Below are 18710 nucleotides of genomic sequence, written 5' to 3' on the forward strand. Positions count from 1 at the left end.
AAAAACTATGAGCAATTAACTTCATAAAGGTCTTATAACATTTTACTTACCTTCAACCGTATGCGGTACACCTGAAGTTGGTACATATGTGCAAGTCTTTGTGCCGTCTGGATTATTTTTGATATCTACCGGTATCCGCTTTCCATACACATCCTCGACCACAACTTCCAAGGGTGCTGAACCAGCCTTGGAGGTATCCACCGTAAATGTTTGTGGTTTACCAATTGTCACACCGTTCTTCTCCAAACCGGGGCCAAATGTCTTCACCAGCTCAGGGTGGAAATCTGTGCGCGGCAAGATCTGTGCAATGAACGGTGACTTGGGTATGTCTTCATTATCACACAAAATATGCACTGCATATTCGCCAACAGCAGTTGGATGGTATTTGACCAATGCAGAGCCATCACCATTATCATGACATTCGATTTCTGCTTGTGATGGACCCGCCACAGTAAAGCCGAGTGCGCCAGTTTCGCCATTAGTTTCTACAACAAAAGCGGCGGGATAACCGATGATACCGCCACTCAAACCGGGACCATAGGCGACAATAGAAGACTCCTTCTTAGGTCCAACCTTAATTTCAAATGGTGATTTTGGCACCTCTTGGCCACCAAAAGTGACCATAGCAACATAACGACCCTCTTTAGTGGGGAAGTAGTGACACTCGTATGTAGAACCATCAACTTTAGTTAAGGCAATATTTTGATTAGCACCACCAGGTCCGATCACGCGTACCTCCGGTATACCTTCGCCAGCACCTTCGGTGTAAATTTTGAAGTCGGCATCATCGCCAACGCGTACACCGTTTGCCTGTAGACCGCGACCCGAAGCGCGTACTTTACGCGCATCAGACAGCGGCGCTACTTTCACCGGGAAGGGGCTATTCGGTATGGGATTGCCAGCATAGAAGACGTTAACTGAATGTAGACCTTGCGTAGAGGCGACATATTCACAACGCCACACATCGTTCTCCAATTGACGTACCTTAGCCGCCACGGATGTCTTGTGGTTGGCCGGGTCGATGATGATCACCTCGGGTACGCCACGTCCAGCGTCTTTAGCATCAATATCGAAGAAAGTCGGTTTGGTAATGGTAACACCAGCTGGTTGTATGCCGGGTCCAGTAACTTTAACCTTTGAAGCATCACCGGCATGACCTTCCACCTTAACGGGGAACGGACTCTTCGGTATGTCACGACCAGAGAACTTCACAAACACTTTATGTTCACCCTCAGCTTTAGGTATATATGAGATGGAGTAGGTCAAATTTTTATCGTTGTTGAAGCGTACATCGGCTCTTTCGATTTTACCATTTGGCGCAACGACATCGACATCGACGGGACCTGTCAGGATTAGCAAAGGGAAATCAGGATTAAAAAATTGAAGGATATTCTACAAAAGTGTAGTATACCTTTGCCAGCGGAGAAAGTCTCCACCGTAAAGTTGGCTGGTGCACCCACCACAGGACCAATTGGTTCAATGCCAGGACCATAAGCACGTACTCTGTTCAGAAATAGATCGTAGGCATTTTAGTTTGAGCAAGTTAAAAAAGTAATGTTTCAAATAACTATAATAGATAAATTGCTTTACTGTAAATACAACTACAAAAAGTGCAATACTTTTAGTGTAATCAATGAATAATTAAATGCAACTAATATCGGTGTAAATATACAGACCAGATTAAGGGGTTTGCTTAGTATAGAATTTCGACGTCCTCAAAATAAGGAAAGAAAGAAACTCGGGTATTTTTTTTTTTACCCCTTAATTGACTATCACAGATTTAATTTATCTTTTTGAGTGTCCTCAAGGATATTTTTCAAATTATTAAAACTGAGAAAAATCTCTTAAAATAATTTAGCATTTTTTTCGATAGGAATCCTTAAATATTTTCTTTGTTAAGCTTATTTTATAAAAAGTTGAAGAAAAAGACAAAAGAAAATATAATTTTAAGTTTTGTAATTTTTATTAAAAATTATATATTTTTTTAATTCAATATTTTGTTGCAAGAGTTTATTATTCATTGATTACCTTAAATACTTATAAATATGTTATTAGCCAAGTGCTCTGTTAATTTTTACTGCATTGGCTGTTAGACAAAAGGCAGAGCTTTTTATAATGACAAGTGCGTTAAAAAAAGTATTTATTATTTTCATAATTAACATAGTTATATACTAATTAATTAGTGTTGTAATTTATTTAATCGTTATTAATTATAAAATCGCTGTAATGGCGGTTAATAAACGAAACGCTGCAGTCGATGTGCATTTTTACTAAAACCATATTTTAGCAGAGCAGCTTCATATTGAGTATTTGCTGCAGCAAACAATTCCGTAACATTCTCTGTGCAGTGCAGTTAGTTAACATATCTGCGCGCTCGCTAGAACAGAAAATGATAATGAATATTCTTAACATTCTCTGCGATTGCTGTATTCATTTTAACAATAAGCGCCTGCGGCTATGCAAAGATTTATATAAAGAGAACACAGACACACTGCTGTTGTTAGTGAAAGCAGCGCTGCTTACTGCTAATCAACATTACATTCGAATTTTAACAGTTTCTCTTGCTGTTGGCGTAAAGTTCTGTTAAGTGCCATAGAATTCTGTTATATGCAATTACTTATTGTACTTATTAGCGGCTGTTATTATTTATTAAGCGCAATTTCGTAAGTTTTTGCTGTTCAATACCGTTGGTTGTGCGTTAAAACAAAAATTCTTTGAATGTAATCACTACATTGAATTCTCAATATATATATTTTATATAAAATATAGCGTCAAATGCTTGTCTTATGCTTTTTGCCGTTCGAACAGTGCGATGAAAGGCGAATTTGCCGAAACAAAAAAGTAAAAAATTTAACATAATATAATTTTTAGAGAAGTACATAATGACACTTAGCAAACAAGCAAGTAGAAAGGCGTTGAAATACGCCTGTAGCTAGCAGAAAGAGCAAGAAACGAAAAAGATAACCAAATAACTGGTAAATGGCGGTTAAGCTGTTCTCCAAACAATACAAACAAAACAAATTGCTGTGCTTATTTAGCCGCGTTGAGCAGTTAAAAGTAACAATATGCAAGCATTCCAGACTTACCGCGGTGGAGGAATGCTGAGTTTTACGTTTTTTCATTTCAGTGAAATTTTTGTTTTCATGTTTTGCATAGGTTTTTGTGAAAAAACAATATCCAATAAACAATTTTGAAACACACAGAAGAAAAAATAGATATAAGGAAGAAAAAATACATATTAGATTTTTGAATTTGTAAGCCAAAAACAATTTTATGGGAAAAGGGCAGAAAAAAAAAAATTAAAAAATATAACTAAAAAAAAATCAAAATAAATTGTAAAAAAATATTAAATTTCATTTAATGTAAAACTATTAAATTAAAAAAACATATTAAGTGAAAAATTGTATTAATTTTTTTAAATTAAAAATAAAATAGGAATTAAAGACAACAAAAATATTTGTATTATTTTATCTCAACACAACGAGTTTCGAATTGAAAAAAATTTAAAATTAAAATTACAATAAAATTGAATACAATTCTTTTTTAATTAAAATTAATTTCATAAAAGATTGAAATAAAAAAGAACTAAAAATAAATATTTTGCTTAGTATGTTTTTCCAACACAAAATCCTGCTTCGAATTGAAAAAGAAAAGTCAAAACTAAAAAAAAAATTCAAAAATTAAAATATTAAAAAAAAATTAATATTAAAGAAAAAATTTTAAAAATTAAAAAAATTAATGCAAAAAGACAAAATAAAAAGAAATTAAAAAATAACAAAAATATTTCAATTATAGGCAGTTTCTCACCTACACACAAAAACCAGTTTTGAATTATAAAAAAACAAAAATAAAAATTTAAAAAAATTTAAAAAAATCCCAGAATAATTATCGACTATGCGTTCGACTAAATAGGTGAAAAAATAGTATGCGCACACACACATAACATTAATTAAGAAGACAAATAGAAAACGTAGAAAGAAGTAAGTTGAATTGTAGTTGAAAAAGGTTACGTGCCAGTTGCAGTTAATTCAGTTTTTAAATGTGTACACGCTCAGAAAATTTAATAATCTAATATAAATATATATTAACGGTAATTTGTAGCTTTTATTAATAAACATAAATTTCTCAAAATACGAACTCACCTATTTGGATTCGTCTTGGGACGTAACGGCGCACCTTGCTTCAACTTAGCATTTGGATACTGCGACAAGTAGGTCATCATCGACTGTTCATCTACATTGGGATTAACCAATTCTTCGGGTTTGATCAGTTGACGCACATTCAACCAGTCATCGGCGAGACCCATGGCCTCGGAAGCATTCTGTACAGCATCCTTGGGATCCCACATCTCCCAGTCTGGACAGAGACCGGGCGCGCAGGCATCAACCAAAGCACCAACCGCCTTACCGGTGGTCCAGTCGTTGGTGAAGTTGTTGATGGGCATATCGGGGATTCTAGTATGGATCCAGTTGAGCAGCCTGTAAGAGAAATGAGTAGAAGGAAGAAGTTTATATTTGTTCAGTAAAAGAATATGTTCTATTGCTTGAAATAATTTCTTCTATTAATATTAATATACTATGTAAATAACATTTGTTAATATTTTCGGACGGCGTAATTTCTCTTCTGCCAGACTCATCTGAGTATTTTACTTTTGTGTTGGTGAGTTTTGAGGTCCTTCTGTGGTGGCAACTGGAGTGCTCTTTCCTTCTCTTTGTTTTGCTGATGGTGCTTGTGTAACCGGAGTTTCCCTTTTGGTTATCTTTTCTCCGGTTTTGTCTGGTTGTTTAGGAGTGATGGTGAGTGTAGGGGATCTACTCGTAGGTATCCTACTACTTCTACGAAAGACGGTCCCGAATTCCTCGTCTTGGCCATCTTCATTTTGTTGTTCTTTTTGTTGGGTTTTTTGTTGTTGTTGCGGTGTATTAATTTTTGTTCTAATGGGTATCCGCTTTAAGTTGCTATCTTCGCATATTGTAACAGTTGTCCTTTTTGAATCCCCTGGTTATCTATGCAAGCAGGGAGCCCACGCAAAGATTGACACAAGTCTCCATGGGAGCTTTTATTGAGTGCCACGAATCAGGTGCTCATCTCAATTTAACCTGAACCGGCCAAAAAATCATGGAGATGAAAACAGTATTAGCCTGCCAGTCAGTTTGGTAAGACATCACTCTTATCTACTGAGGTAATAGAATACTGGCCTCACTAGCCCTTTGTCAAACTAATCCGTTCCGGGTTTCCAGTGCTCCATAATCAGAATCTTACTGGCCTCGATTCTGATGGACGCTTGCCCAGGAGTTTCGTCGACGCCTGTGCCCGTTTTGTGCTGCTTTATGGATTATTTCGTCTTCGCTTTGTTCCCTCCCTTTCTTGGGTATATTCTTCCTCGTACAACTGTAGGTTATAGACGATTATTTAAGGCGGCATCTTTTCGTCTCTTCAGCGAAGGCTCATTGGGTGCATGAGACGCTTTAACCTAAGCCATCCTCTCCTGCAGCTCTTAGTCGGGGGCTGCGTATTACTATTCGCAGCTAATCTACTTAGCATAGTAGTAGCCTATTGAGCTCAGGCCTCAGCGTAGGCTGTCCAGTCGAGATTATTTATAGATTCGTATTCAGTTGAGGCCACAGAGAAAGTTGTGAATGATTTTTAGAAAAGTGGGATAAAGCTTTATTTCAGATAGATCTGATAATTCAAATTCATTCACAGATAAATATCCTATGATTAATATAACACTGATTAAAGTATGAAACAAGATTTCGGACATTGAATTGAAAATATGAAAAAATATAATAGAAATAAGTAGACTTAGGCTCTTGAAAGAGGCATATAGAACAAAAAAGCATCAACAGATTTTTATCTTGATATTGATTGTTCAGTTTGTTTAACAGCTGTATATTATACTGGTCCGATCTGATTAATTTGTACTATTACTTTTGATAATTATATGTGACAAATGAGGATACCTTGTAAAATAATAAAGCTTTCCATACAACAACTCAATCACTTGATTTTTATCGTTCAGTTTATATCGCAGCTATATGCTATGGTGGTACGATATTAGCGGCTCTAACAAATACACAACTTCTTAGGAAGAAAGGATGTACGCAAATATACAGACAAATGGACGGGCAGACAGATGAGCATGATTGAATGGACTTAGTATGCTAATCATTTGCAAGATCTCGGATTTTTCCTTTTTTTGCTTTACATATTTCGTGTCAACCTTAATGTATCTCTTGATTAAGGTATACAAAATCATTTCGGCGTAGTTTCGAATAGTTCAATAGTTCAATGTAGCATTAATGTTGATAATTATATTCGCGAATCAAAAATATAACAATAAAATGCTAGAAACTTACCTTTGTTTGGGCGTTGGACCCGAGCCATTCACTTGACTTTCATCTTCGCCATCCCATTGTGGCATTGAAATGGAGTAATGTAAAATAAGCGTCCATATTAAGCCGAGAATCAGTTTCAGTTTGCAATCGACGATGTCAGAGGAATCTAAAATCAAAAAAGAATACTTATTATGACTATGCGATAAGATAAAAAATATATTTAAACAAAAAAGAACCGGTTAAATTTCTAAACCAGCCACATACTATATGTGCTTAAGCTAAACTTGACTTCTCAGGAAGCATATTAATTAAACTCATTACAATTTTGTTGAAAAAAGCAACAGGAAAGCTGTTTTACAAGTCTTCTTTGCCACCAGAGCCATAAAAGCGCTAATAGCTTTTTAATTGTGGCCGATTGTTAATATTTTGCTGGTGTCTTCCAATATGATAGACAGCTATTAGAGTGCAATAGAATGTACTTTATATGAAAAAGTGACTTGCTTAAATATAACCTCACTTCGGAGAGACTTTTAGTATGACATTTAAATAGCTGAATATTAGTAGTGATAAGATACTAGGATGTAAGCAAGTGATTAGAAGTGATTTTCAGAAGTTATGGTTTTCTGAAAAAATATAAATTAAAATAACAGCTTGTCGAACAACATTTTGAGGCAGGCCGCTAGAAGTTTTACCATCTCCTGCCATCCAATAGCTGTCATTGATTATTGGTGCGTTTATCATTATTGATTTGGCGCGCTTAATAGTCACTATGAAATAGCATGGAATGTGCGAGTGAACTTGTTTTGATGCAGTCGCTACGTAAATGACCAAATGCAACACAACGACAAGAGACCGCACGAGAGGCAAGGAAAATGGTGAAGCGCTGAAGCTGGCACTTCAAGTGGCCATTAGACATGCTCACAGACGAGCCGCAGTGCTAACAACCAGTTTTCAGTTAGTAAACTCCATAGCCATGTACGTGTTAAAGCCACTTACAAACACACATTCACGTACATGTGTAGACATGTTTCTCGAAATAACCGGCAACGATTTGCCATGGACAAAATCGCAGCCACTTTGCCGTGAGCAGCACATATTTGAACATAAGCGGCGAGACGGCCAGCAAGCAGGCGCGCAAGCAACGTCCAAGCAATTAGCCAATTATGGTTGACTTGACCTTAAACTTGACTGAGTGACAGTTGGTCGCGTGCATACGATGTACACCGAATTTTTTCGCCTTACCACTTTGTCAAACGGTTGTTTTTATGGCGTTTCGATCAGCTTTGTGATTTGTATTTTTATGCAAATACTTTTGTTTATTTTTGGTTAAATATTCGTAATTATAGTACGTCAAATAGGCATTGTTATTGTTAAAAGACATCTATGGTCTTTGCCAGCTATTTTATTGTTATGGTAATTCAATAGCGCCATTCAAAAGTTTGTTGATCTTCATTCATTTGTCTTGATGGCGGTGATTTTCCAAGATTTGTTCGCGTTATTATTTAAAAAAGGTGATTAAAATGATATCAAATGATTTATGTAAAACTATTCTGAAATAAATTTTTGTGAGTTATTTAATAAATTTATTTATGGCGATATATACGAGAGAAAGTTTCTCGAATAGTTAATGTGTGACTTTCGTGCTTTTGAGTCAATGACTGGGCATCATTTAGTGAATAAAAAATACCTCATATATGATTTCGACATAAGCATACTAGCCAGAGGATTTACCATATGGTGTCTGCTGTTGATAAATAGAGGAAACAACAATGATTTCGTTGAGTTTATCTTAAAGGAACTTGATTTTGATCTGTCAGTTTGTATGACAGATGAATGCTTTGGTGCTCCGAGCTGAAAAGTTTCTTCGAAGATTATACCGTTACCTTGGATAATACTCTGTACTCAGCCCAACAAGCTGATAATTTCTATATACTACATATATACTACTAACAGCTTCGTGGCAAACTTAATATACCCTGTTAAGGGTACAAAAATGCAAGAATAATTTACAGAATTTCGCATTAATAATGACTATCAGTTTTTCTATCCTGTCATATGCATATCTGTGGGAGAAAGACCAACTCAACACAATCGCTTGTATTACAAACATAACTCGTTTTTATTCGCCTTCTACAAGATTTTTTGTTTTTTCCCCGTACCGATTTCAACGATTTCGTGAAACAGTTAATGGAGTTGAGATTTGTATGCAAACGTTATCTTTATCGTCACACTAAATTACTTTTGCAAAGCAAAAGGCTAAAATTTAAATTTGAATAGCAAACTGAACTCGATAAAACGCGATCAAAATACTTGTATCGAATTTGCATTCGGGTTCTATGAACTCTAAATTGTGGTCTGCTTTCATTTTTGGGGCAATTTGTTTTGTCTTTTCGACGTAAATTATAATAGAGAATGTAGCGGGGAAGCCTATTTATTTGGAAGGGAGTATTATAACCAAATAAACTTGTTATTCCCGCTCTTCGATATTAAAAGAAAAATGTATAAATAGCTTTTAAAACTGAAATAGCTTATCACGAGTATATATCTTTCTAAGGAGTCTTAAGAGTTTGGTGCTAGTCAGAAAGATAAAATTTTCTTAGAGTATAATATTTTAGATGCAACGACTAACAGAAGGTTTCAAGACCGAAGTATACTCTTGTAGAACCCCCAGAAGTGATCTAGTGACTAGTGCTCAAAGCATACTGAAGTTATGGAGGGAACTCTTCACTACCCTAATGAATGGTAGTGAAAGCATAACACCAGGAGTTGGTGTACCTAATTTCGCAATCGATGATGATGGAACAGACATTCCCATTGCCCGACAGTGAAAAAATTCTTGCTATTCGAATTTCTTCACTGTCGGGCACCCGTCTGAAGAACCACAGCAACAACTTTGAATTGCGGGACTTATAGGAAGTATGGTCGGACGAAAGCATACCCGACGATTGGAATTTAAGTGTGCTCTGTCCAATCAACAAAATAAGAGACCCCACAATCTGCGCCAACTACAGTGCAATAAGCCTTTTCAACATCGCATTTAAGGTTCTATCGAACATACTGTGTGAAAGACTAAAGCCTACTGTCAACAAACTGACTGGACCTTATCAATGTGGCTTTAGATCTGGAAAATCAACAACTGACCAATATTCACAAAGCGCTAAATCTTGCAAAAGACCCGTGAAATGAAGATCGATCCACACCACCTCTTCGTCGATTTTAAATCCTCCTTCGACAGCACGGGAATGAACTGCCTCTACCATAAGCCGTCTATACTTGGTATCGTCGTAAAGCTAATGCGGCTGTGTAAGACGAATATTTATAGTCCTAAGCGCATTGACAGCAGCGAGTACCGCAGTCGATGGAAAGACAAGCTGAACGAGATAGACGACGACATTGACATAATTCAGCGAATCAAGAGACAGCGGCTGCGCTGGTTAGGTCAGGTTGTCCAGAGGGAAGGGAACACTCCAGCTTTGAAGGTTTTCGATTCAGTACCCGCCGGTGAAGTATAAGACTCCACTCCGTTGGAGAGACCAGCTGGAGAAGGACCCAGCTTCGCATGGAATCTGCAATTGGTGAACAGGAAACAGTGAAAACAAGAAACGACTGGCGCGTTTTTGTTAACTCGGCTCGGCTCCAGTAAAGAAAAAGAAGCAGCAAGCCATTGAACCTCTTATTTCATTGATAGCTTTAATTATTACCATATCATTATCAAAAGTCAAGAGAAAGCAAATTATTTCATCGCATGCTATTGAAAACGCTCCCCAACACAAGGCAACTATTTTTATGGATTTAATAATTAAAATCGAACATATTAAGAGAATTTTCATTGCTGAATGGAAATGTTGCCAATTTAGCTATTGAAATATGACAAACCCGTACATTGCTGTCACCTTAAAGTGGCGTTAATTACCCGAGAGCTTTTCATTTAACAAACAACAAAATAAAATAAGGCAAAATGGCAGAGCGACAAACATTTGTTTGGGGTGAAAATATTTTCTTGTAAAAATCTGCGCTAAATGACAATTAATTAATTAACGGTTATCAAATGGAATGCGACTATTGACGATTGCATTAATACACTGATGCCATTAAAGTGAATTGAAGTGCATTGTAAGTGCAACAGATTAACGGTATATGTCTTAACAGGTGATGGTGTGTGTAAGTATCGCAGCAGCTAGCTTAAATGATGAACGGAAAAGCAGTTTCATTATTGTTATTGTATTATTGGAAATCTGTATTTAATGAGTTGGAGCCAAATGTGTGCGCTCGAGAGGCAGCTTTAAGAAAGTGTTCAGAGAAAACATGTGTTTACACATATGTTTGTAAGTAATTATAAACGAGTAATTGTTAATAAGAGAAGTATATGTGTATAAAGGGTATTCTTTTTAGAGCTATAGATATTTTTAAAATCAATTATATAAAGATATTGCTTTAAAATCTTGATTTGATGTTTGAACAGAATCTCAAGTATAGAGCTGCAGAGAATACATTGTGAGTAAAAAATATTTAATTATTCATCAATATTTTTTGTCGACTTTAAAGTAATCCCCATCACTTGCAATATATTTACGCCACGATTTCTCCATTCCTCCAAAGACTTTTCACAAAGAACTTTTTGGCATGGCCTTCAGCTCCTTCGGCGAATTTTTTTTTTATCTCGGGTTCCACGGAGCAGCTTTTTCAGTTTGGGGAACAAGAAAAAAATCACACGGAGCCAAATCAGGTAAATCTGAGGGTTGATCGATGGTATTCAATGCGTTTTTGGGTTTACATTCGGCCACAATCGTTCTCTTTTTGAAAAAATATAGCTTTATCGGGATGTGTCGGAGCAAGAACGCGTTTCATGCCAAAAATACTCACCAAAATCATTCGAACGGACTCGCGAGAGATTCCGATCTCTCTTCCCATCTTTCTAACATGATTTCTGACGATTTTCAAGCACCATATCCTTCACTTTTTGGGATATTTTAATCAGTCGAAGGTCGTCCAGAACGGGGCATGTCTTCAACGAGCTCTCAATCGTCTTTGAGGGCTTTGTACTACTCTTAGAATTGTGTTTTTTGATAAAACTAGCATGGAAAGTTTCTTCAGAAAGTTTTTGCTTTCCGAAAATGGAAATTCACGTCTTCCTTAAGCCGAAAATGCATCTTATGGCTGACGTTTGCGAAGGTCTCTGTAAACTTTTTGCACAGTTCTCGGTTTTTTATAATATTATTACAATTTCAAAAGTTTTTTTTTTCGGTATAAATCTGTATATTTTAATTCTGCAAAGTTTACTCAACATAAATGTCAAACATATGCATTCACTTTGACAGTTGGTTTGACAGCTATTCCTCTAGGAAATTTATAATTTGAAATATAAATATATAACTCTGAAATATCACCTTATTTATTCATCAAAGTAATTTTTAAACGCTTTAAACATAAATAAATTATGTAATTTGTAAAAATATATGCACGCAAGTACACTAATAAACCCGTAAATCACACTGTCATCACGTCTAACCCCATCGCAGTACAGTAATGCTGTGCGTACTTAAAAATAGAAACTAGTCATTGTAAGCAACAGCTGATTACCAGGGTCAAAGGTGTGACATTACAGCAAGTGCGGCGCGGCACAAAAAAATAACAATAACAACACAGAAGCACGACTACTCACATGGCCACAATTGGCACGAACAAGGCAAACAATTTATTGCAGTTTAACTTCTTATATGAAGCAGCAGGTCTCCCTCATTTTGATACTGTGAATTCCAGAGATTCTTTACGGTCACTCTGTGAAGAGAAGCATACCATACTTCTATGTGCGTGTAGACGGCATATAATGCTTGGTATTTAGCACATACATATTTACACGTGTGTAAGAGTTTGCTGGGAAATTTTGTTGCTCCAAATGATTGAGGATTGAAGAATAATAATAGTATAATACCATGCACATAAGTGGAGGAAGTACTCGCCAACAGTTAATTGGTTCGTTAAGCACGAAAGGCAGCGGAATAATGAGTGAATTAATAAATGCAAATGGTAAAGCGAAAAAAATTTAAACAAAATTAATAAGAAATGCCTAAGAAGTTGCCGTGGATGAGACTTTTATGAGGTGTTATTAAAAAAACATATTTTAAAGTAATTATAATTGCAGAAATAAACCTTGTAAATGCAAATATGCTGGGCGAAAAGATACACAGTTAGTACAATTAAAAAGGAAATATAATATATAAATTAAAAGCAACAAAAAAAAAACAAAAAATTGTAACTTCGGTGCATAGAAGCTAGAATACCTTTCACAAATAGTAAAGCTTCCATACAAGAACTTGATTTTGATTTTAATCGGTCAGTTTATATGGCAACTATATGCTTAAGTGTTCCGATGTAAACAATTTTTTTCGGAGAATTTACCGTTAGTCTGAACAATAATAAATATAAAATATTGTAAAGCTATCAGGTCATTTAAAAAAGTTTTTCATACAACAACTGGATTCTGATAGATCGGTTTGTATGACAGCTATATGCTATAGTGGTCTGATCCAAACAATTTCTTGGGAGATTATGCAGATGCTTTAGGCAATAGTTCATGCCAAAATTCGTGAAGATATACCGACAAATAAAGGATTTTCCATACAAAGACCGAATTTGGATCGAGTAGTTTAAATGGCAACTATATGCTATAGCGATCCGATCATAAAAATTTCTTGATTCATTGCTTTGTACAATAGTCCACGCTAAGTTCTGTGAAAATATCATGTAAAATAAAAATGTTTTCCATACAAGTGCTGGGTATTGATCATTCAATTTATATGACGGCTATATGCTATAGTGGTCTGATCTAGGCAATTTCTTGGTAAATTATATAATTGCTCTGCATAATAATTCATGCCAAATTTCGTGAAGATATGTCAAGAAATACAAAAAATTTCCAAACAAGGACTGGATATTGATCGAACAGTTTGTAAGGCAGCTATATGCTATAGTGGTCCGATATCAAAAGTTCTGAAAAATTATCAGCTACTTGGGGAGCGAAGAGCATGTGTGAAATTTCAGATCGATATCTCAAAAACTGTGGGATTAATTCACATATATATAGACTTAAAAAAACTTTCAATAGGGTCTGCGTGTTCAGGGTATAGTAAAAAAAAACAACTATTATACTCTATGCAACATGTGGCTAGAGTGTAAAAAATTGCTACACATACATATACCTACAAATAAATATTTACTTATGACTAGTTTGCACTACTTGATGACGATTGTGTGCAAATGTTTGACAAGCAAACAGGCTCAGAGCTGCATTTGCGCGAAGTAACTCCCATTTGTAAGAGTGTATGTATGTGTGTTTGTGTCAAGAAGTGCAGAATCATTCATTATTTGCGCTCCAGCTGGTATTGATGAATTAATTTAGTGCTTATCAGCGAATAACTGTGCTTTCGCTGAGCGTGCTTTTGTGCCGGCACAAGTGTATTTATTTTAAAATCAGCAGCAACTTTATCTACATATCTATCTGTGTCAATGTACTTGTGTAAATACAAAAAAAAAAAGTATAACTGAGAATATCACATGCAACGACAATATATAAAAATGATGATGCACATACACACATATGTACATATGTATGTATATTACGTAAAAGGCAATTGTGTCGGCATTGCAGACTTAAGAATGAGCTCTTGTTTACTAGAGATGGACATAATTAATGAATTATGATTCAGTTTTTGCTTATTATTTTTTGAAAACTATTTTTTTCCAATATTGATTAATGGTATTGTCGGAGTCGGTTTCAAATATGATTTTGCAATCCTATATATTATGAATACAAATTTTATTTTACGAGAGCCGTCCGTTAAGTACTCAAACTGCAAAAAAAATACGGAAGTATGCTTTTAGCTCGGTATTCTTGACCCGACGATGTTTCAACTTCTTTAACCTGTCTGAAAAATAAGTTTTTAGAAGCAAATAGGTTCATTACCAACTTAAAGGAGGGATTAGGGATCCGACTGTCTATTTGGAAAAACTGTACGTGGCACAACCATACCACTGGAACAATGCAGAACAGTAAATTTTGAGTGGAAACACAATCATTTGCTTGTCAGTTGCCTTGCAAGAAATCAGGAAAACCAAGCGCCGAAGAAGGAGCACTCTTCACCACGACAATATTTCAAATTTCACACATCGACTGAAACCACACCGTTTTTGAGCACTCAAAACTTCGATTTGATGTGTCATACTCCGTATAGTACTGACTTGGCACAGAATGACTTCTTTTGAATTATGTTCGAAAAAATTAACTAAGAGGTCAACGTGTTATCGACACCTAAAGAAATGGTATTCACAATGCATGGTTTGGAGATACCTCAAATCACCAAACGTATGATATCGTACCATAAACCACTAAGATCGTGTGATACCGTTAGACGTCATTGTCAAGATTGGACTCAACGGATGGACCATCTGAGACATAGCGGCAGTCAACATTTGTAAGACATAATCTTCAAAAACTAAATGCCAAAAATGTTCTTACGCATGATAATAAACCTCGAAATATATCACCCTTTATTTATGATTTTAATTCAACGTTAAAACATTCAACATTATGAACTCAAGTACATACCATGCAGATATATTTGCCGAGACTTTATGAGTCAAATCTAAATTCGGGGGAGCTGCTTGAACAGCTGTCGATCGAGCGAGCCGCAATTGGACTAAATTGAACTCGACTTAACTTCTTAAGTGGCACGGAAACGGGTTTCACTTTGCTCTCAGCAATAATTCAATTGCCAACATTTGACTACAACAACAACAATAACTTGCGAATTTAGAAATTGTGCGCGTATCCAAATTGTCGTGTATATACATATGTATGTACGAGCGTGTATTTATATGTGTGTGCGTATTTTGCTAGCGATTTCAAGAAATGCCCATTTTATTCGCAATTAGCAGTTCTGCTTCTTCCCATTCGGCTTGTGTTTATTTAAGTTTAACGAATTTTTGACTTTGCTCTTTATTGCTTTGTGAGTTTTCGCTATTTATTTTATTATCTTTCCTAGAGAATTTCAGCTTTTTTTTTGCTAATTCGTACTTAAAAACGCGTTGTGTTTTCGCTTTTAAATTTTTTTTTCAATTTTTTATGGCGAAAATTTTGGGTTGTTTGCTTTTGCCGTCATTTCGCATGACATTTTTTTACATACACTTTGTGGTTATTTACTTGGGAACTTATAAAAAATTTATTTGTGTTTTACTATTTTTTAGCTGTCAATGTCTGGAACGTAGACCAGTAGTTTGCTGAATATTTTTTTGTTCTAGTTTTTTGATTATGGTTGGAGTTGGGATAAGAGAGCTTGAAGAAATTCATATATTTGCATCAATTGTGATACATTGTTTAATCGCTCTAAATATCCAGTGACATCATCGCTTACGTTCCAGTAAATTATTTTGCTGTTGTTGTTTGTTAAGCAAACACGGCGAAGTGGAGTAATGACAAGGCATGGCTACGAATTTTCGTGTAGTATGTATATAGTACAAGTGTTATATACATATATGTATATGCTTATGCAACCACGATATTATCTACCACAAATATTTCCGATGATAATATATTTATTTATTTTAAATGTATATCATAAATATTTTACTTTATATTCTAAGAACACGGTGTGCTTATGGCAGCAGCACTTCAATGGAGGTATGAGAAGCGTGTCTTCATATTTTGTAAAGAAAGAAGATGTTAAGACTGAATTACGAAGCCCAAATTTCACAAGTGATTACACATATGATCCAATATTAGAAGCTTTTTGACCTCTAGACGGATAAGAGCAAAATGGAACGACGCTAAAATAAGCAAGGAAGTCTGTAGAGGTACTCCGCAAGGTGGAGTGCTATCTCCGCCGCTATTGACATTAGTGGTGAATAAACTGCTAAGGAACTTGGCATCAAAGCCCCTAGGATAGTAGCATATATGCGGACGACATTACCATTTGTAACGGATAGGTGTCTACAGACCATTAGCACTCTCAATACAGTCCAGAACTGGGCATCGCAATCGGCTCTGGGGTCGAACCCGAAGATAACGGATTTGCGAAGTGAAAAATGCTAGTAATGCTTTTTATGCGTGTAGGCAGACGCTCGGCACTGGGGCTCTCTCCGTTTCTCATGCACTGGTGCTACACAGTTATTGTAAGACCAATTTTGCTCTACATTGCAGTGATATGATGGACAGGCGTACGGAAATTCACCTACCGGAACCTAAGGTAGATGGTAGAGATGGCCTCTAATGCACCTGCAAACAATTCCAGAGTGTACAACTACATAAACAGCCAAGCAGCAATCAAGGCAGTAACCTTTTATCGCATATCGGCCAGAAGTGTCTGGAGAAGCAGGGCAGCAATGAAAAATGTTGCCAGAATTAAAAAACTTCTACTGGGTGTAAGGCAACAAAGGCATCGATGGCAATGAAATAGTGGACGAGATTGCCAAGAATGATGTACAGCTAACAGAAGTAAACGTGATCAAATTTGGGAAACCCAAGAATTGCCTATACGACGATTTCGATGGAAGCATGGTAAAGAGAATCAAAACGCGATGGAACGAGCTACCTGGGTGCATAACTACAAAAATCATGTGCAAAACGGTAGATCGGTACACACACAAAATTTCTTTTGGCACTCGGTAGACACTTTTGGTTAGGTAGTGCAACCCTGCTATATAGCCTCATATAAGCGCTGAATTTCAGTGCCAGGTTCTCACTTTTTGTACGGAGTTGTGACGATAAACCATTTAGGTACATTCTCAACTCTGCATGAGCAACTGAGGAAGCTTTGTGGTCAAAGAGATGTCTCATTTCCGTTAAAAACCTTTGAAAATCATGAACTATGTATGTGAAAATTATATAATGGCACATAATTTTTTTGTCACGTAGACGTAAATTAATCATACGTACGGGTATTTGCAAATATATATATGAATAATTATACTTAAGTATTTATGAAAGTATGTATTTATATAGCTTGTGGTCTAGAGAAATATTTTTTATGCACATCCGTTGTTTTTTCCTAATAATCAGGCGTTGTAACATTGAAAAAGCATGCTCGTATGTATTCGATTACGAAAAATATAAAAAATAAAAGAAATATTTGTACTTCAAATTAAACTTCTAGAGAACAAAGGAATGTGCTCGCGAGTGTACAAATGCAAATGTACTTTGTATTAGCAAAATTTCAAGAGCATTTCTTATCAAAACTCTGCTTGGAAATGGAAAGTCATATCTTTCTGCGGTCATTCATGGTAAACTTTTAATAGTCGCATTTGATAAAATTATTGGAAAAAATACAAAACAAAACTTAGACCATGTATTGCAAAAAACAAAAATATCTACCTTTTCAAAACACAAAAATAACAACACTGTATGAGCGTAAATATAAGCAAAATAATCAAGGTTACTAGGCAAACGCTTAAGCTCTCATATCACATCAACAACTTTATCTTCAGCCACAACAGTCATCACCGCTAACGCCACCACCACTACCACAACAGCTGTTACAAACACAAATACTGCTATAGTGTGCTGCTGATCAACAGCTTCAATAACAATGCAATCATCAACTTCCAATGAGTGTCGCGATTCTTTGGCTGATTAACCGTTTGAGTCATGATTTTCGCGGCGCCTATCAACCAATTTTGAATTATAACTGCGATTCTTACGTGTGTGTTTTTGTTGTTTCTTTGTATCTAAGCAAAGCTTTGTGGGCGAGCTGCTGTCAATTGCCCAAAACAAAAATAAAACAATTGAAATAAGTGTATGAGTACATAACTTAAGTTTTTGCTTGCGCATGGTGACGGCATCGCTTGCGTCATAAATTCATTGGAAGCTTCGATGTGTTGTCCACTCTATTGATTACCCATTTTCTTAATCTATTAGCAAATATTATTAATAAATCGCTTGAGCATTAATCGTTTACTATTTCTGGTTGGTTCGCTAATCGCATTATTGCTAATTTGGACTTTATATAGACACTTATGTATACGTTTGCAGATATTTGATTACTGTGTGGTACACTTAAGTAGTTCATGAGTATGAGCGCCATAAAGCTTAGTTTCGCAAATTTATTGCATTTTTATTATTGTAGCTCTTGTTTTATTTCCAGGTGGAAAGTTTTCTTAACCATTAACCATTGATATTGAAAAAGTTTCTTCTTCATTGGTGTAGACACCGCTTACGCGATTATAGCCGAAGTTTTCATTGGGTGTTTTTTTTTACGTGGCGGGTCCCAAACCTAGCGCACTACCCTATGTAGGGGAATTGAAGGCATTTTAGAAGCCGAAAAGATTTATAACTACTAGCTATTTATATATCGAATTTTTGGATATTATTGACCAAGATAA

General features: G+C 35.8%; 1 protein-coding gene across 5 annotated transcripts in view; it reads right to left on the reverse strand.

Annotated features, from left to right (window-relative positions):
* The window catches only part of LOC105231939 (filamin-A), a 109320-nt gene that overhangs the window by 47958 nt on the left and 42652 nt on the right, over positions 1-18710 (reverse strand). For 3 of the 5 annotated variants that reach the window (XM_049449644.1, XM_049449646.1, XM_049449649.1), the window contains exons 4-8: positions 6360-6504; positions 4143-4478; positions 3087-3101; positions 1412-1503; positions 51-1343 (exon numbers count right to left, since the gene is read on the reverse strand). In XM_049449644.1, coding sequence (XP_049305601.1) covers positions 51-1343; positions 1412-1503; positions 3087-3101; positions 4143-4478; positions 6360-6504 — 1881 coding nt within the window. The remainder of the gene's footprint in view (positions 1-50; positions 1344-1411; positions 1504-3086; positions 3102-4142; positions 4479-6359; positions 6505-18710) is intronic. The other 2 variants (XM_049449645.1, XM_049449648.1) reach the window with 1 other exon arrangement.

The sequence above is a fragment of the Bactrocera dorsalis genome, chromosome 2 (assembly GCF_023373825.1).
Source record: "Bactrocera dorsalis isolate Fly_Bdor chromosome 2, ASM2337382v1, whole genome shotgun sequence".
Lineage (NCBI taxonomy): Eukaryota > Metazoa > Arthropoda > Insecta > Diptera > Tephritidae > Bactrocera > Bactrocera dorsalis.